The following is a 17,220-nucleotide window of genomic DNA, read 5'->3' on the forward strand; positions in this document are numbered from 1 at the left end:
TGAAGTCTTAAGCTAATGCTGGTTTAATTGAGACTAGATCTGTAACCCCTCCAGAAGGCTGTTAAGCACTAAAACCCGGGCCTGCACTTGAATTATCCTTTCTCTGGCCCCAGATGTCAGAAGGTGAAGCCACTGACAGGAAAGGAAGGAGCTCCTCTTAGGCAGCTGTTTCCATGACTCCAAATCTGAGGAAGGTTAGATGGTGACATCATTTAACCCATAAATCAAAAGAAGAGACTAACTGGTATAATGGAGAATAAAAAAGAAACTTGAAAAGAAAAGAAAAAAAAAAAACCAACCTTGGGTTTAAGTTTTGACTCTGCCCTCAGGAGTTGATATGACTTTGGGCAAGTCACTTAATCCCGCAGGTTACCACAATACTGAAATGAGCGAAGTGATAATTACAGCATCAGTATCATGCATTTTTTGTTTGTGTGTGTTTGTGTTTGAGGATCAAATTATGAAATAGTTCAAAATAGTACTATTTTGAAGCCTTTTATAAATGCCAGGCTTTATACATTCACCCATTTGTTGGCTGCCTATGGGAGGCCCTGGGGCCCTCGTCCAGCCCTGTGCCTCCCAGCCCCATTCTGGGAGCGGCCTTCAGAAGAACAAGTCCAGACAGTGGCAAAGCTTCCACTCCTAGCCAGAGCCAAGAGACAGGGCTGGCTCATTGGGAAGAGAGAACTAGCCCATTTCCTATTAATTACTCAGCAGTGCATATACATGGGAGCTCTAGCCCAGATTCCTACCTCCTCACTGCGCTGGAGGGTGGCCGTGGTGTCACTGCATTGTGTGTTGTCCCTGTAGCCACAGAGCTGCCCATTGATGCTCCTAATGGCTCATTCTTCTAACCAGCTAGTGGTTGGCTTGTGCCAGCAGGCGGGGTGGCCCCTGGCCCTCAGCGCAGGGGGACCCCACATGCAGGAACCATGTTTCTTTCTGTTCTGCTCCCCCACCTCTGGTTCCTGTCAGACACTTCCTGGAGGTCTTCTCGGCTCAGACCCTGAACCAGAATAAGCCGTAAGGGACCATTGTGGTCATGTCTTTACTGAAATTTTTCTAGCTTTCTTTATCTGTGTTGGAGTCCAGTTCTCCAGAGAAGCAGAACGGCTTATACATACAGGCACACCTTGGAGATGTCATGAGTTTGGTTCCAGATGACTCACAAGAGCGTGAGTCAAATGAATTTTTTGGTATCCTGGTGCATATAAAAGTTACGTTTATACTATCATGCAGTCTATTAAGTGTGCAATAGCATTATGACTAAAAAAAGTTTGCCTTAATTAAAAAATATTTATTGCTCAAAAAGTCTAACCATCAACTGAGCCTACAGCAAGATGTAATCACTGATCGCAGATCACCATAACAAATACAATAATGATGAAAAGATTTGAGATATGAGCATTAATAAAATGTGACACAGAAAATGAGCACATGCTGTTGGGAAAATGGCACTAATACACGTGTTTGATGCAGGATTGCCACAAACCTTTAATTCACTAAAAAAAGAAAAAAAGTATAAAATTTTATCATATTATATATATTTACATATATTATATATATTTATACATATTTTATATATGTATATGGAGAAGGAAACAAAGGCAGAAATAGATTTATTTTAAATAGCTTTATTTTAAAAGAACTGGTTGACAGGATTGTGGAGGCTGATGAGTCCGGAATTCATCGAGCGAGCCAGCAGGCTGGAGATCTGGGAGTCCCCCCAGCAAACTGCAGACCACCTGTTCTCCAGCACTGAGTTCAGTGTTTGGATGTTCTGAAGATTGGTGTCCTGAGAGTTGGGGGTGTGTTCAGAGTTTCCAGCAGAGCACAGGAAGACCTAACCCTTGCCTTTAAGGAGCTCTTAATCTAACGGGAAAAGGCTGACTGCCATAACATGTGAGCCCTAAAGCCAGTCAATCCCCAACAGAGACAGAAACAGATTTGCCTGGGAGCTCAGGCTGACAGTGATTCATTTCAGTTTCAGGGGTTGGAGGAAGATTTGGGAGTTGAGCCTTTAAAACAGTGTGTGGGGAACAATCTTTCTCTCTTATTTCTTGAGTTCTCTCATACCTTTCTAGGACCTTCAACAACTAAATTTTGCTCTTAGCATTGTGTACCTCAGATTTAAGCCCATTGCAGTTTCTGGAACGGTGCAGATGCAACCACAGGGAGCTCGATTTCCACAGTGAGGTAATTCCATGGTAAGTTCAGGGACAGCCTGAATGTAGCCACTAGATGATTGTCTCTCTCTTGCTAGCCCATCGGATTCTGCCTTAACTCTCCCCCATTTCTCACTGTTTTGTTTCTCTTTTCCCTTTGGGAATGTATGTTCTGTGATTAATAAAGGAAACCTCAGAGTGTTTTCTCCAGGGCCACTCCTCTCTGCCAATCTGCTTCAGCCAACCAGTGACTCCTTGACTAAACAAGAAGGAACCATTCGCTCCAAGTTGGGAAAACATTTGTTGTTAGCTTAGGCTTCTGAGGGAATCCTGTGCAAGCCCTTTGCTTTGCAGCAAGTGGGTGGTGGCAGGAAGAAGAGTTGGGGAAGGAAAGGAAACACAGGTGGCGTCCGAGCTTGCCCAGGACGGGAAAGGAGCCCACAGCCGGAGGCTGGGCTGGTGATTCTGCCAGGCTGGGAGATAGAGTCAGCTCTATAGGGCGGTGGACACAGTCGGAAAGGGAGAATGAGCCTCAATGTGAGATTTAGCTGCTTTATTCTGTAAGTTTTATTTTACTTTGCCAATTGGACAAGGAAATTAGTGACCATTTACACCCAAAAGGAGCTAAGCAACTTGAATATCTAAATAGGAAATAACCAAAAAGTACCTTATAGTATTAAACCAAGTCCTATTAACCGAAGTGCTGCTTTCTACTGGATACAGGCAGAAATTCATGCCTCACAAAAATTTCCCCTCATATTCTGGTGAAATCTTCAACACTCACCCCATCAGGCCTGGTGCAAGTGCCCAGACAAAGCTGTAGTGTGAGCTCAGGTCAGGGCATCATGGCAGCAGCTGTCTGCCCCAAACAGCCAGGGTTCCAGTTCTCTATTGAGTGATGGTCACAGTTTACCAAAAGAAGACCTCAGGTCCACGGTGCATCTTCTACTAAAGACACATTTACAATTCCTACCCTTCTTCTCTCCTCAGCATGTTCTTTGCACACACAGCCACATGCTTAAGTAAAAATCTTAGGTCCATCTTCTAATCTAAGAGCAAAGGGAGGACCTCATAGTGTGTTAAGCAGGGACCCCCTATAAATTCAATAAGCCAGAGCAGACTTTGCTCAGGAAGGTGAGGGACGCATTAATTAGCTTACTTGAAGTCACTGGAGCCCTCTCAGGAACATGATGCAAGATGGTTCCTTTAAAGTAAAAAAGTCAGGAAAGCAGATGGGTCCTTTGGCTCCCCCTTTTCTGTGTGTGAAAGAGCTTAGGGATTTCCACCTTGACCTTGTTCATAGACTTTCAACCCTTCCTGGATCCTGGTAATAACCCCAAAAACAACAGAACAGCAAGTCTGTCCTGCAGGTGGGTCAGTGTTCACATCTAAGATAAAGATAGTCCCTCAATAGGGAGCAAAAATGTCAGCAAAGGGGGAAAAAAATTTGCTGAGGCAAAAACAGCATTTTTTTTTCCCTGAGGGAAAATGATGTTTAATGTTGAGTGACTGTGCTCCCTTACCAACAAACACGTGAAGACTTTAGGGATCACAGAACAGGACTCAGGCTGCGGCGTGGCACTTAAGCCCCTCTCTCAGCCTCACCTCCCACTCTAGACCCACCAAACTCTGCCACTTTCTCATCTCATCTTGCATATTCCCCTTCTTTGGGGATGGTGCCCCCCCTGCCTGCAGCACCATCTTTTCTATTCCCTTTGCCAGACATGCCTGTATCCCTTCGGATAACAATTCCTTCTCAGTTTTTAAGACTTGAATATCTTCTCTGGGAGTCTTTTCTCGATGCCCTCAACATCTGGAGTGGGGTCTCCTCTTCCCAGCTGCCTCAACCTTCCTGTGTTTCCTTCTCTAGCCCTCTCATTTGCCTGGAGTACAGGCACTGCTGCCATTCGTCTCTGGGACCAAACGGCTTCCCACGAGACCTGGCACGCAGTAGGCCTTCAGTGAATGTCTAGAAAGAGGAAGACTCCCAGATAAAATGTGTCTGAAGTCTAGAAGGTCAAAAGAGGCATGCAAAAGGCAAGCAGAGTTTTCTTCCCCAAACCCTGATCTATGAGGAGGCTTAAGGGAGTTAAAAAGGATGAAGCAAGGACTTAGGATATAAACAGGTTGAAGATACAAAGAGATTCAGGGAGGGTTCAGAAAAATTGATGGATGTCAAAGCCTAAAGGGCTGTTTAAAAGGAATTGAGTTTGGAGTTTGGAGGAAACTGGAAACTTCGAAGGGAGATGCCAGGCATCTGCCGATGAGGCTCGGCATTCTATCAGACACTTCATGGGACGCTCTCAGAGATGCTGGGCAGCTTGCATCAGTAGCCACCACTGCTTGTGGGAATATGTAGTTCCCAGGTATTCCCAGGAATATGTAGTGCCCAGGTGGGCAGAAAAAGTGGAGCCACTTTGGGCCCCGCTGGCCTTTGGACAGTGCCCGTGCCTCCCTCCCAGGGTTCTGCATGTAAGAACCATGCTGGGGCTCTCCTCTCCATCCTGCTGAGTGTGTTGGCCTCCGTTTTCTCTCCCCTCCCTCTTCCCGTACAGGCCACCAGCCTGCCAAAGACTCTGCCAGGATCTAACTCTGGCTCTCAGGATCCTAGACCACCAGGATTCACATTAATTTTCCCATTACTAAGTTTGTAGTTTATATTTGGTTGATCAGAGAAATATGTATGATGTGGGTTGCTGGCAAGTAAATCTTTTTTTTTTCCTTCTCTTAAGTGTATTTTTCAAACCATTTCATTCCTTCATTGAGTCCAAAAGAAACCCAAGTTCTGCTAACCAGGCCTACCTCATCGCAGCACTGAAGTCAGATAGATGAGATGGCCTGCAGACATCTCTGTTCATCTGGCTGCCAGACTCCATGGAGACATAGCTTCTCTCCTTGTCTTCAAGGATTAATCACATTTCTTGTTCTCTTATTTTAAAAAAAAATATTTTTAATGATTTAAGCCAAGAAATTCCTAAAGCCTTAGGCCAGTTTATTGCACATCATTTAATGACATTGCAAACTGGGTTCTTTTTATTTTCCCTTGTCCCTATCATGTTCCTCCCTTTATGCCCTTTCTCCTCTCCTGCCCACCTCTGGTCTTGGCTTTGATCTTCTGCCCTCATTTTCCTAGTTCTTCCGTCTCTCCTGCATCCTTGGGTTCCTCCCACGGCTCAAATCTGAGTACAGACCCCACCTCAACTCAAGGGGAAAGAAAGAAACACAAGATGAAACAACTAATGTATTTGGCGTCTGCAAGGGTTTTTTTTTTTTTTTACCCCCATGGAAACTGTTTTTACTTAAATAAGAGACAGCATGCCTTGCTTTCATTGGAAAGTGTGTTTGAAAAATTTCATGCCATGTTTCCATGGCTCTCAGGAGAGAGTTTTGGAGCCAAAATTATTTGTGCAATTGGACAGGCAAGAAAAAACTCCGAACAAAAACAAACATATTTATCCACTCTCCTGGACTGCAGAGGGAAGATGAAAACTGCCTCTGCCAACCCCTCTGCCCTTTCTGGGTTGCTCCAGAGCTCACGGGGACCTGATGTAGGCTGGAATGTTGTTGTAGAGATGGTAGGAACTAAGCCTGCAGGTACTACTCTTGCAAATTATCATATGCTGCCTTGTGTGTTGTTTGTACCTGTCTCCTCTATCAGAGTAACCATCCCTGAGCTTAGAAACTGTATTTTTGTCTTCATGATCTCTTCTGCAGTGCCTGACAAACTAGACGGTTCTGTAGCTCCTGGCTGAATGAGTGAGTCAGTGATGTCTGGTAGGATGATTATGTGCCAGATATCTACTACGGGGTAGACCCATTTTGCTCAGCCTTGTGGGCTGCAGTTCAGTTTGGTTTCAGTGGTCCGTGTAATAGGGCTACAGACTGGCAATATGCTTAATCACTACCCAGCATGCGTGGCTTCCGAGATACCTGCCCATGCCACAGTGAACCCCATCCCTACTGGGTGCCAGGCTTTCTGGCCTCATCTGCTTCTGAGCTGATTGCCGTGGTTGGCCCCTTGTAGAGCCCTTTATTTCAGAGGACTGACCTTTGGGATCCTGTCAAGACATAGGTCCTCAGGTAACTTGGAGGTCGAGAATAGTGTTGTGAGTGCGCATCAGTGAAGCCCACACAGGGAGGCAGTGCTTGGGACCCATCTCCCTCTCAAACTCCACCTCTAAGTCCATCCTGGAGAGCAGTGAGCTGCGGGCTCCGCCAGACACACCTCTCCATTTTACTTCCCTTGAACCTTTGCCATCTTCCAGTGTCATCAAGGGTCAGGGAAGGGCCACAGGATCAGCATGTCACTGAGGAGGACTACATTAGGGTGAAGTCTTTCTGTGCTTTGTGACGTTCGCCATAGACGCAGCAAGCCACCGCAAGGACAGTTGAGGCCTGGAGGCCATGAGAGTTCGGGAGTAGAATGATCTGTCCAGAAACTTGCCAGCGGCCCAAAGGCTACTGAGCCATGCTGACAACATTGCCAAGGGAGCCCCATGCGGTGCCCCCACAATCTGGTGGAACCCACCCAGACCTCAGCAGAAGAGTACAGGCTTGTCTTCAGGCAAGAGGGTGGGATAGGACTGACTATACTTAAGAAATGCCTGATGGGTAGAAAATGACTTTTTTTTTAAGTGTTCAGCTGAGTTCATGGAAATGGGGATGTGGGTGATGCCATGCGGCCTCCAGCCAAAAGGCACCATCTTACCTGACTTCTTACTTAACTGAACTTTGACTTGCAGCCTAAGAGAGGTCTCAGAGAGAGGAGGGCCAATGAGGAAATGCTGGATTACCCCGGGGGGCATTCTGCTGTGATGCGACGCACCCCATAACTGGATGTGTAAATTCTAGAACAGTTGGGGGGAGGAGACTGCAATTAAGATTGACAGTTTTGTGTCATGGGAATTCTAGAACATATACCAAATACCGTCATTGAATTCATAGCTCTGCTGAGCTGAAGGAAGGATCTGAGCTACAAGATGAGAAGAAATTCAAAGGGGCTTGCTGTTGAACTTGCCTGTTCGTAGTCTGTCATGTGACCCTGGTGATGGCAGCCACACCCACAGGCTTCTCCCAGTTCTTGTTTTCCTCCCCGGTTTCCCTTGGCCCGGAAGGCAGGCGCCTGCCGTACCCTGTAAATGTGAGGGGGAAACCCGGAGCCCATCACACAATTTGTGTCTGAACGAATCCCTGCCATCGGTGTATCCAAGGGTTCTGTGGAAATCACGTACCAGAGGATACATCTTCCGTTAAGAAATGGAGGCCTTGGAAGGAAGGAACTGGGCAGGGTTGTGTATGCAGCCCAAACTATTTGGACTTTGTTAGAAAGCAAACAGAGACCCTCTAAACCGGGAGATGGCCCCAAGGACCAGGATGTCTGGACTGTTGAGAGCTGAGAGACAAGAGTGGGCCTAGTAACACTTGATTAGTGCAGACATGTTAATAAAATAGCTGGAAGAATTCACAGAGAGGATGCACGAGAGGGCTCTGGGGGAAGGTAAGAGGATTAAAGCTGCAAAAACATTCCTCTAATGGACTTCTCAAACACACCAGCCCACAGGCAAGGGCAGGTGTCTTGTCAAACCACTTCCCCCTGAAACCCTATCCATCATTCCGCAGGGCGGCCTGTTAACCCCATTTGGAATTGAAGGGCCTGCCCTCTAGGCCCAGTGTGGAGCCCAGAGACTGGTCAGGAACCCTGCTTGGCAGACAAAGGGGCCTGGGAACAGGCTGGTTTCCTTCACTGGCAGCCAGCTAGAGCTCTGCATCTGCCTCATCTGGTGGCTGATTAGGCCATGACTGATCACACATCTCCAGCCCACCCCCTCCCCAGTCTCCTTCCTGCCTAAGAACACTAGAGAGGGGGTGCTCTGATTTTCAGATCCATCATCACTTTGTTCCTCTGCCTTTGATCCCTTAGTGAGACTCCACTTCTGCTCTAGCAGCCAAACTGGATGTGTTTTTCCAGTGAAGCACCAGCTAAGGCTGAAGCTCAGGAGGAACAGGGAGGGGACAGGGCCAAGGACCCAAGTACTGCTTATTTGTTTTGAAGCCAGGAAGGCAGGCCTGCCAGGAGGATGCCCAGCTGGGGTGTCCTCGGTCCTGCCCACACGGGCTGTTGTGCACATGTTGGCATCAGAACAGAGGGTCCGTCTGGCCACATGGTTGACCGGTGCCCAACTTTGTGCCTCTCCCACTGCACAGCTTTCTGTCTCCAACTTAGCAGTTGTCAGAGGGTGCAGAAGGAGCCAAGAGGAGCGGGGGGGGGGCCTGTGTTTTGTGGTGGGGGGTCGGTGAGGTGGGTGCACGGAGGAGTGTGTGCCTTGTGCCTGGGTAAGCTCTCAATTACAGTGGGGCAAGAGCCTGGGCCATTAACATGGAGATGGCTTTCTGGTGCCAAACTCCTTTCTTTCTTGTTAAATGATCTGTTAGTTTTAAGTATATCTTTGCTTGAGGCAAATTTCCTTGGACTGAAATAAAGCAGAGGAGGGAAAAAACAAAGAAAAACAAAACCCCAACCTCAGAAAATCTTGGTGGAGTAGTTTCAGATTTATAGGACCGTGGATGAGAGTGCTTCTTGGTGACAGGAATTTTCCAGATGCCCCTGAGAGGACAATCACTCACGACTCGCTCTGTGGGGAGCCTCCTGACTTGGCAGGTACGGCACTCACTGAGCAGAGGAGAATTCAGGCCTTTGCATTGTTTAAGTGCATTGCTTTTGAAAGGCAGTTAGCAATATTTAGCCAGAACACACTGCGCAGGCCGTCCACCCTCTCCCGTAGTCCGTATCTCCTTCCTCTCTGAGGAGAAACACATCCGCTGTCTTGGCTGAGAAGCACAGCCGGGACCACATGCCATAATTTGGGGGGTCTAATTCAAAATGAAAATGTGGAGTCTTCTGCTCAGACGCGAAGGATTTGAAGAGGGTGACAGCAGAGCATTGAAGTGAGCACTGGCCCCTTCCACGCTGCACAGAGTGCACTCCCAGGAAGCTGGCCTTGGGCTCAGACTTCCCAGTTGTGCATTCATTCGGCAGAGATTTACAGAGCATATGCTGTGTCCCGAATACTGTACAGTGGGCCTTGGGGTTGGGGCGTGGAATAGGCTGCCCCCTAGGAATTCACAATTCAGCTGGAGTCAGATGATCCCACATACAAAGTTTAACAAGGACGAGATAACTCTTTAAAAGCCCAGAAGGCTCTATACCCACCCAAAGGAAGGAATCCATAAGGGAGATCTCCCCTGGGCCCCTGTATATCACTTGCTCAGCTCGGAAAGCAGAAGTAAAAGAGGGAGATAGAAACGGATGGGGCAGTCTGTCTGTTTTTGCCGTGCCACTCGTGAACAGCACGTATTTCCTACTCTACCTTCATCACAGCTAATTCACATCTCTCTGTGACTCCAGAGCTAACCTCTCAAGCAGCAGTCGATTTTCATAATAACCATGCTTAGATAAAAGTTTCGTAGAAAATATGTTGTGCTAGACCTTTGTCCTTGAGCTTGCAGTGTAGACGAAACACAACCAGGAAATCGGAGTTCATAGGCAACTTAAAGGGGCATCTTGTACCTGATTTGAGGGTCCCAGCTTTCAGGATAGTCCTTCCTTCGGTTGTTCAGTATTGACTGAGCATGTGCTTAGACCAGGCCCTGGGTTAGGCTCAGAGGACACATATACAAACAAGACGGTGCCTGCCCCTAATAAGTTCACACTCAAATACTATAATCAGAGGGACAGTGATCCTTTCAAAGAAACAAAAGGACTTTCCTATCCTGGCATGGTTTGTCTAAAAGCTGGAAAGTTCCGTTAAGTAGGAAACCTTCTGACCTCACTGTGTGCCTTGATCCCTGGGCTCTCCTATGGTCACTGCCGTTTGTTTTTGGTAATCACCTCTTGCCTTCTATGAGAAACCTGACTCCTGCCTGCTCCTTTCGCCTTCTTGCCTTCTCTGGGTCTCCCGGAAACAACACAGGCAGGTGGAGTCTTGCAGCACAATTGCAGTAAAAGCTCTGACGGCATCCGTTCTCAGGAGCTGAGCAGAATGTGGTATGGTCAACATTCAGAGAGGGTGCCTCGAGGACCTTCTAAATACCTTTATGAGGGAGTATCTGGGTAAAAATTCTCATCTTTCTTATTTTATCCCCGTTTCATTTTATCTCTTCTCTTGAATTCAACCACAGTCCTCAAAAACAAGTTTGGGACTTTTTTTTGCACAGGTGTCCCGTTTTGTTCAGCGACGTCAGTGATTTGGCTCATACAATGAGAGTTTTGTTGTTTGAACTGTTGGATTATTTGGGAAAACAGATGGATCGCCATCCTCTACCGGCTTAGATCCCAGTTTTGCCACCACACCAAGTCGGAAGGGATGGCCACTCTACTGTCAGACACCACAGCCTAGTGTTAGGACTCTCAGCCCTCCCATAGTCCGCTGCCATTAGCTACAACGTGGAGATCCATCTTTGCCTTAGAAAGCCCTCAGACCAACCCCAGATCCCCGCCCCCCCAGCCCCAAGAAAGGATTAGCCATGACTAGAGTACAGCTCCTGGGAAGCCCAGCCTTCCTTTACAACCATGGTTAGCAATTGAGCAGCATCTCAGATCTGTCAATGTTACCAAGGATGTTAAAGAAGAACCAGGGAACTTGACTGCACTGGAAAGAAGAGATTCTTCCATCATTCCCTTTAGTCTTCATTGGCTGAGCTGTGCCCGGGCATTTAGGATTTGATCATTGACCCATCTCCTGCCAGGTTCGGTAGGGCCAATGGGCCTGGCCAACTTGCCGCTATGTCTCAGAGTAAGAGAAGAGCCAGTCTGTGTCATGGGCATCTCCTGAAGGATCTCTCCACCCATGGACCCACTGTCCAGCTTATGTGTATAAACCAAGTTGAACTCTCATGCAGTGGAGGCCACACATTCTATCCTGTAAACTCTTAGAGACAACAGAAGGCTAGAGGAAGGACTTGGACACTCCTGGAAAGCCCCCGGGGGTGAGGCTCCTGTAGCTGCTTATTGTGACTGAAGACACCAAGGCATCCACCCACCCTGAAACAGTGCTTTGTCTCTCCCCTCCATCGAGGCCCAGTTGGCACCTTCCCTTCTCTCCACAGACCTCCAGGACTTCAAGTTGGATGTGCAGCACGTGATTGAAGTGGATGAGGGGAACACAGCAGTCATTGCCTGCCACCTTCCTGAGAGCCACCCGAAAGCCCAGGTCCGGTATAGCGTCAAGCAGGAGTGGCTGGAGGCATCAAGAGGTAAGTGAGCAAGGAGGAGCCCAGAGGCAGAGGCTGGGTGTGGGGAATCTGACCACCTCTGGTTACTGCTTCCCCAACTCCCATCAACATGCCCTCAGGCCTCTCCTCATGCTGGTCAGCTGTCTTCTGCCTTGTTGGTTAGCCCTGTAGGATCCTAAAGGGATTGGTTTCCATTGGAGGTCTTCTGCCCTGTTGAGAGGAATTTCTTTATCCTTTGAGGCTCTGGAAGATGTCACTGAGCTGTCACCATTTGACCAAGGCTGTCAGCACAGAGTTCTTCGTGTGTGTGCTCCCTGCCACCAGGCACACACAGCAAGGTGGCCTCATGAACCTAGCCATCCATGGGGCTGCAGTGTTGCCCCAGTGGGAGATGGAGTTCTTTCCCACACAGCAGAGGAAGCTTTCTGGTGGGACTTGGGGTTTTTCCCTCCCCATCTTCCTAGTAATGCGGCTGTCTCAGCTGTCCTAGCTTCCTGCTCAGGCCACAGGGTACGTGACAGCTGGGCTAGGAGAGGCCAAGCTGTGGTCCACAGAATGACAGGGAGGAGAGGGGATGTCTCTCAAGATGAAGACAGCTTCTTCCCATAGTTGATCCTTCACTCAAGGCCAAGTAGACCCTGCTTAACTGAACCCGCAGTTCAAAATGTATTCCTTTTAGAATATCCTCTAGACACTTCAATATTTCCATTCACTAAGTTTTTCTGATTTAGAAAGGAATATATGTCCCTGTATTCCTGTGAGGAATATATATGTTCACTATAAAAAATACAGAAAGTAATATTTTTGAAAGGGTAAAACCCCTATTCCTGCCACTCAGAGATAACCAGAGACTGAGAGAAATAGAGCATTAATCTCCACCATCCCCAGCAGGAGGTTGGCTATACACAGCTTCCACCCCAGAGGGGTTGGGTTTTTCCCACTCTTCAGGCATTAACTGAGCTGTGCATACCTGGGGCGGCCCAGTGCTGGGCAGGCACCAGGCTCAGTGAACCTAGATTTCGGAGACACTAGGACCCCCGGGGCAGGCCAGGCCACCAGAAGGCTCTGCACTGATGGCCGGTGCTTTGCCTACCAGGAAGCTGAACACCATCCCAGTTGCTTAGGTATCCAGAAGCCATGAATCTGCTCCTGTTGAAAGAAGCAGAACACATCTACGGGACCCTGTCCCCATGGCACCCCTGGTCCCAAAGCAGACAAAGTCTAGCAAACCAGTGATGCAGAAGGGTTTCAGTGACCTTCATGGAGAAGGTGGTGCTTGGGAGTTAGAATATTCCTCCCTGGTTACAGAAATTCAGTGGCAAGGTGGCTCAGTGACGTGACCCTGATAGAGACTCATGGGAAATTCTAAATTTATTTCCTTCCTTCTTCATGGCTTGCAGGAATGATCATCTCCTATCCCAGGTGTACAGCAGGGGCCCCTCAATCCTTACGGTGGCTCTGAGGCAACACATACTACACCATTTTACATATGAGGAGACAGGGTTTGGGAGGTTAATCAGCTTGTCCAAAATCACACTGTGCATGGCAGATCCAAAGCTTAAGCCCAGCTGTGGCGGACCCCAAATCTTGCTTCTTTTCTACCTTACTCCCTTGAAAGTATAAATTGTTCTTTCATAGACCTAGGTACTAACTCAGGAGATGTAACGAGCCAGTTTTTTGGCTGATTGGCTAGTTTTATTCCCTGGCATTTCTGTCCCCCTTGAGCTGAGGTTTTACAGGGGTGAATAGTATCTTCAGTTTGGGCTTATTGGAATTCAGGTGTACAGCTTATGGTTCTTGCCCTGCCTGCCCACTGGAAACTATTGGCTGCAGTATTCTAGTCCCAACTCACCCCACGTCCTCTTCACCTTGCCCTTCTCTCAGATAACTACCTGATCATGCCGTCGGGAAACCTCCAGATTGTGAATGCGAGCCAGGAGGATGAGGGAATGTACAAGTGTGCCGCCTACAACCCGGTGACCCAGGAAGTGAAAACCTCAGGCTCCAGTGACCGGCTCCGCGTGCGCCGTAAGGGGCAGGGGGGTTGTCTCACTGATGGAAGGGGCTGGTCAGGCTGAGACGGGAGGGGATTTGGGGAGCGGGGCACAGGCCATGCTCAAAATTTGTGTTCTCTGAGGTGGCGGTGGGAGCTGTGAGGCTCAGGCCAGTGGGGCATCCCGGACTCAGATGCAGTGAGCGTCCTCTCCCCTCTAGCGGCACATGTCCCCTTCCTAGCTCCAGAGGTAGCTGTGCTTGCTGGTCCCTTTCTCCTGCCAACTGGGAGCTCTTCACCATGAGACTTCCAGAGTGGGATCTGTCGGGTCGTGGCGGCTGGGGCCAGACAGCCCGGTTGTCAGCAGCTGACAGCGCGTGCGTAGGAAAGACGATGATGCGCCTGTGCCCGTGTGAGGCCACAGGGCCTGTCTGGTGCGAGGCCAGGCCGAGCCTTCACTGCCTGCGCCCCTGAGGTGTGCCCATCACCTCCCTCTGGTGACAGTCCACGGAGGCCCACACGTTTCCCCCAGTTGTATGAAAGCAGCATCTGCCTTTGCTGAGCATTTCCTGGGGGCAGGCACTTTTCTGGGCTTCCTGCTGATTCAGCGGAGGGATGTCTTCTATGGAGTCTGGTTTTAGAGGCAACACCAGAGGCAGATGCACTGTGTAGCTAATGAACTCAAATCTCAGCAGTCCCTCCATCATAGGATTTTGTCTGTGTAATTGGGCATTCTTGTTCCTAAAGGGCCCCCCAAGCTGTGTAAGTCTCAGGTCTTATAAAACCCGGATCTGCCCCTGCTTGACACCTAAAGCAGAATCACACAGACCAACGTGGGGGTAGGGGCCACTGGAGGGCAAGTGCCGCTTCTCCCCCGGGGCTGGCAAAGGATCACGCCTCCCTTAGCTGAGTGGCCGAGCTGGTAGTTGATGTGCTGTGGGACTTGGAACACTGTACAGCTAAGGACAGAAATGGTGTCTTTAAACAGTAGGTCCCGTTCAGCTCCGTGAGGGGCTCACACGGTGAGGGATGATGAGCACCGAGACCTCTGAGGAGTGTGGGGGGTATTGTGGCTCCTTGTCTTCTAGCTCACCGTCCGACTTGGGGTGCGCTTGCTGAGTGCAAGCAGAAAAAGTCACCTGCACTCTCTGCCCACCCCCTTGTCTTTTCCTGTGCCAACATGCATGGTTATTCATACACATGTTGTGTCAATGCTGCCGTTCCAGTCTATTAGCTCATCTCTCACAAGAGCTCTCTGCAGAAGGAGGGCCTTGTTTTTGATAAAGGAACCAGGGAGCAGGGGAACGCTGTAAGTGGCTTCTCTTGATGTAGGTCATAAGCCCCTGAAGAGTTCTTTGATTCCAAGTGCATGCCGTCTGGGTCTGCCTTCTGGGGCCTGGCCACCTGAGGCGGAGCGGGGCAGGGGGGTTCTCTGCACTGAGTCCTGATCCCACAGGCTGCCCTTCACCTCCCGGCCCCTCCAGGCTCCACTGCCGAGGCTGCTCGCATCATTTACCCCCCCGAGGCCCAGACCATCATCGTCACCAAGGGCCAGAGTCTGATCCTGGAGTGTGTGGCCAGTGGGATCCCACCCCCACGGGTCACCTGGGCCAAGGATGGTTCCAGTGTCGCCGCCTACAACAAGACACGCTTCCTGCTAAGCAACCTTCTCATCGATGCCACCAGTGAGGAGGACTCGGGGACTTACCGCTGCATGGCCGACAACGGGGTTGGGGAGCCTGGTGCGGCGGTCATCCTCTATAATGTCCAGGTATTCGGTGAGTGTCTCCTGCAGACTTTCTTCTCTTTGGCCTTTGCTATGGTTGGTGTGGTCTTTCTAGGTGCTCCCAACCCCAAGGCTCAGACAGGGTAAGGGCTTGTGAGAGATCCCATGCCCAGGGAGTAGTGGAGGAGGACAGAGGGAGTTGGGGATGCTTGGACCCCAGGGACTAGGCTATAGGCTTGGCATCCCTCTCTAGTTCTTTCCTGTCGTGACTGACAGAAGAGACACGGGACACTTTCCTTCCCTCTACCGACAGTCACGGGGAAGGAGGGACCCATTCCTGACTACGGATCCCTCCCCAGCCTGTCCGGTCCCAGATGGGAAGACCTCAGCCTTTCTTACCCCTGCTCTGGTTTCCTGGCAGAACCCCCTGAGGTCACCATGGAGCTGTCCCAGCTTGTGATCCCGTGGGGCCAGAGTGCCAAGCTCACCTGTGAGGTGCGTGGGAACCCCCCGCCCTCTGTGCTGTGGCTGAGGAATGCCGTGCCCCTCGCCTCCAGCCAGCGCCTGCGACTGTCCCGCAGGGCCCTGCGAGTGGTCCGCGTAGGGCCCGAGGATGAAGGCGTCTACCAGTGCATGGCTGAGAATGAAGTTGGGAGCGCCCATGCCGTGGTCCAGCTGAGGACCGCCAGGCCAGGTGAGTACAGCCCAGAAGGCTGGAGATCTCAGCTGTACATTCACAGGGCTCTTCCCTCCACTGAAGTCCAACTTAGAACTCCAGTATATGAAATAGATAAAAGTGGCTTTGAGTTGTAAGTTCAAATTTACATTAACTTTAAAGTCAGAAGTGTACATTTTCACTCGTGAAAGTGATTAATTTTACCATTGTATTTTTTTAAAGGTTTTTTTTTTTTTAATTTGTTTGAGAGAAAGGGAGGGTGACCACACATGAGCAAGGGAGGGGCAGAGGGGGAGGAAGAGGGAAATCATCCCAAGCAGGCTCCTCATTGAGCACAGAGCCCAACTCGGGGCTCGATCCCAGGGCCCCAAGATCATGACCTAAGCCAAAACCAAGAGTCGGACATTCAACCAGCTGAGCCACCTATGTGCCCCTTTACTGTTATTTTTTTTTTTTTTTTTTTAGATTTTATTTATTTGACAGAGATCACAAGTAGGCGGAGAGGAGGGGGAAGCAGGCTCCCCGCCGATCCCAGGACTCTTGAGATCATGACCTGAGCTGAAGGTGGAGGCTTAACCCACTGAGCCACCCAGGCGCCCCTACTATTATAATTTTTAAAATGCTTTTTATTTTGTGGAGTCTGTGGGTCCCTAGCATTCCATGACATCCAGTTTAACAACCAGGGATCTAGAGTAAAGAAAAGCAAATCTGTCCTTTTCAGCTTGATTGATTTCAATTGGCACCTGTGCTGCCTGAGCGGTTCCTTATGCGCTCAGCACTGGACTAAACATTGGAGGTGGGGGACGCAGAGGGACATAACAAATATACAGCTTCTTCGTGGAGGAGACCAAATTCACCAAGGAAATAATTTGAGAAAAATATGATCACAAACAATGCTGAATCCACACGATCAGATGCCACCTTCTGTGGTTCAGGAGGTCGGGTAAAGGGCAAACTCACATTAGCAGATTCTGCAGCTGCCTCCTAAAGGAGGTGTTGCTCTCCTGGCCTCTTGGATTCTCAGAGGGGGGTTACAGTCGGCTTCCCACTTCGCGTGCCAGGCTGCTGCGGTGGAGTAGGGAAAGGCTGCATGGTGCTAAGTCCCCACAGGGAAGGCTCACGTCCCCCACCCCAGTGTAGGCGTAAGGAGGGGGGCACAGCATCCCGCAGGAGCCGGCGGGGTTGCCCCAGGCCATGGCAAGAAGCCTGGGCCCGGGGCACCAGGCAGCCCATCTCTCTCGGCTGGGCGGTGATGCCGTCCCCTCTCTTCCCACAGAACCCAACTGTGTGTGGAGTGGGCTGATGGTCACCTCAGGCTCTGAGTGGGGGCTCTTCCTGGCCCTGCAGGTTTTCTTACTCACTTCTGTCTTCTCCCTGGGGACAACAGTTCAGCCCACGACCAGGGGAACCAACATCCCCTTCCTTCCCT

The 17,220-nt window shown here is 49.7% G+C and overlaps 1 protein-coding gene across 1 annotated transcript in view; it reads left to right on the forward strand.

The window, feature by feature from the left end:
- Positions 1-17,220, forward strand: part of BOC (BOC cell adhesion associated, oncogene regulated) — a 69,569-nt gene that overhangs the window by 39,827 nt on the left and 12,522 nt on the right. Inside the window, exons 4-7 of the mRNA XM_044251389.1 lie at positions 11,271-11,417; positions 13,281-13,424; positions 14,874-15,167; positions 15,537-15,809. Coding sequence (XP_044107324.1) covers positions 11,271-11,417; positions 13,281-13,424; positions 14,874-15,167; positions 15,537-15,809 — 858 coding nt within the window. The remainder of the gene's footprint in view (positions 1-11,270; positions 11,418-13,280; positions 13,425-14,873; positions 15,168-15,536; positions 15,810-17,220) is intronic.

The sequence above is a fragment of the Neovison vison genome, chromosome 6 (genome assembly GCF_020171115.1).
Source record: "Neovison vison isolate M4711 chromosome 6, ASM_NN_V1, whole genome shotgun sequence".
Classification (NCBI taxonomy): domain Eukaryota; kingdom Metazoa; phylum Chordata; class Mammalia; order Carnivora; family Mustelidae; genus Neogale; species Neogale vison.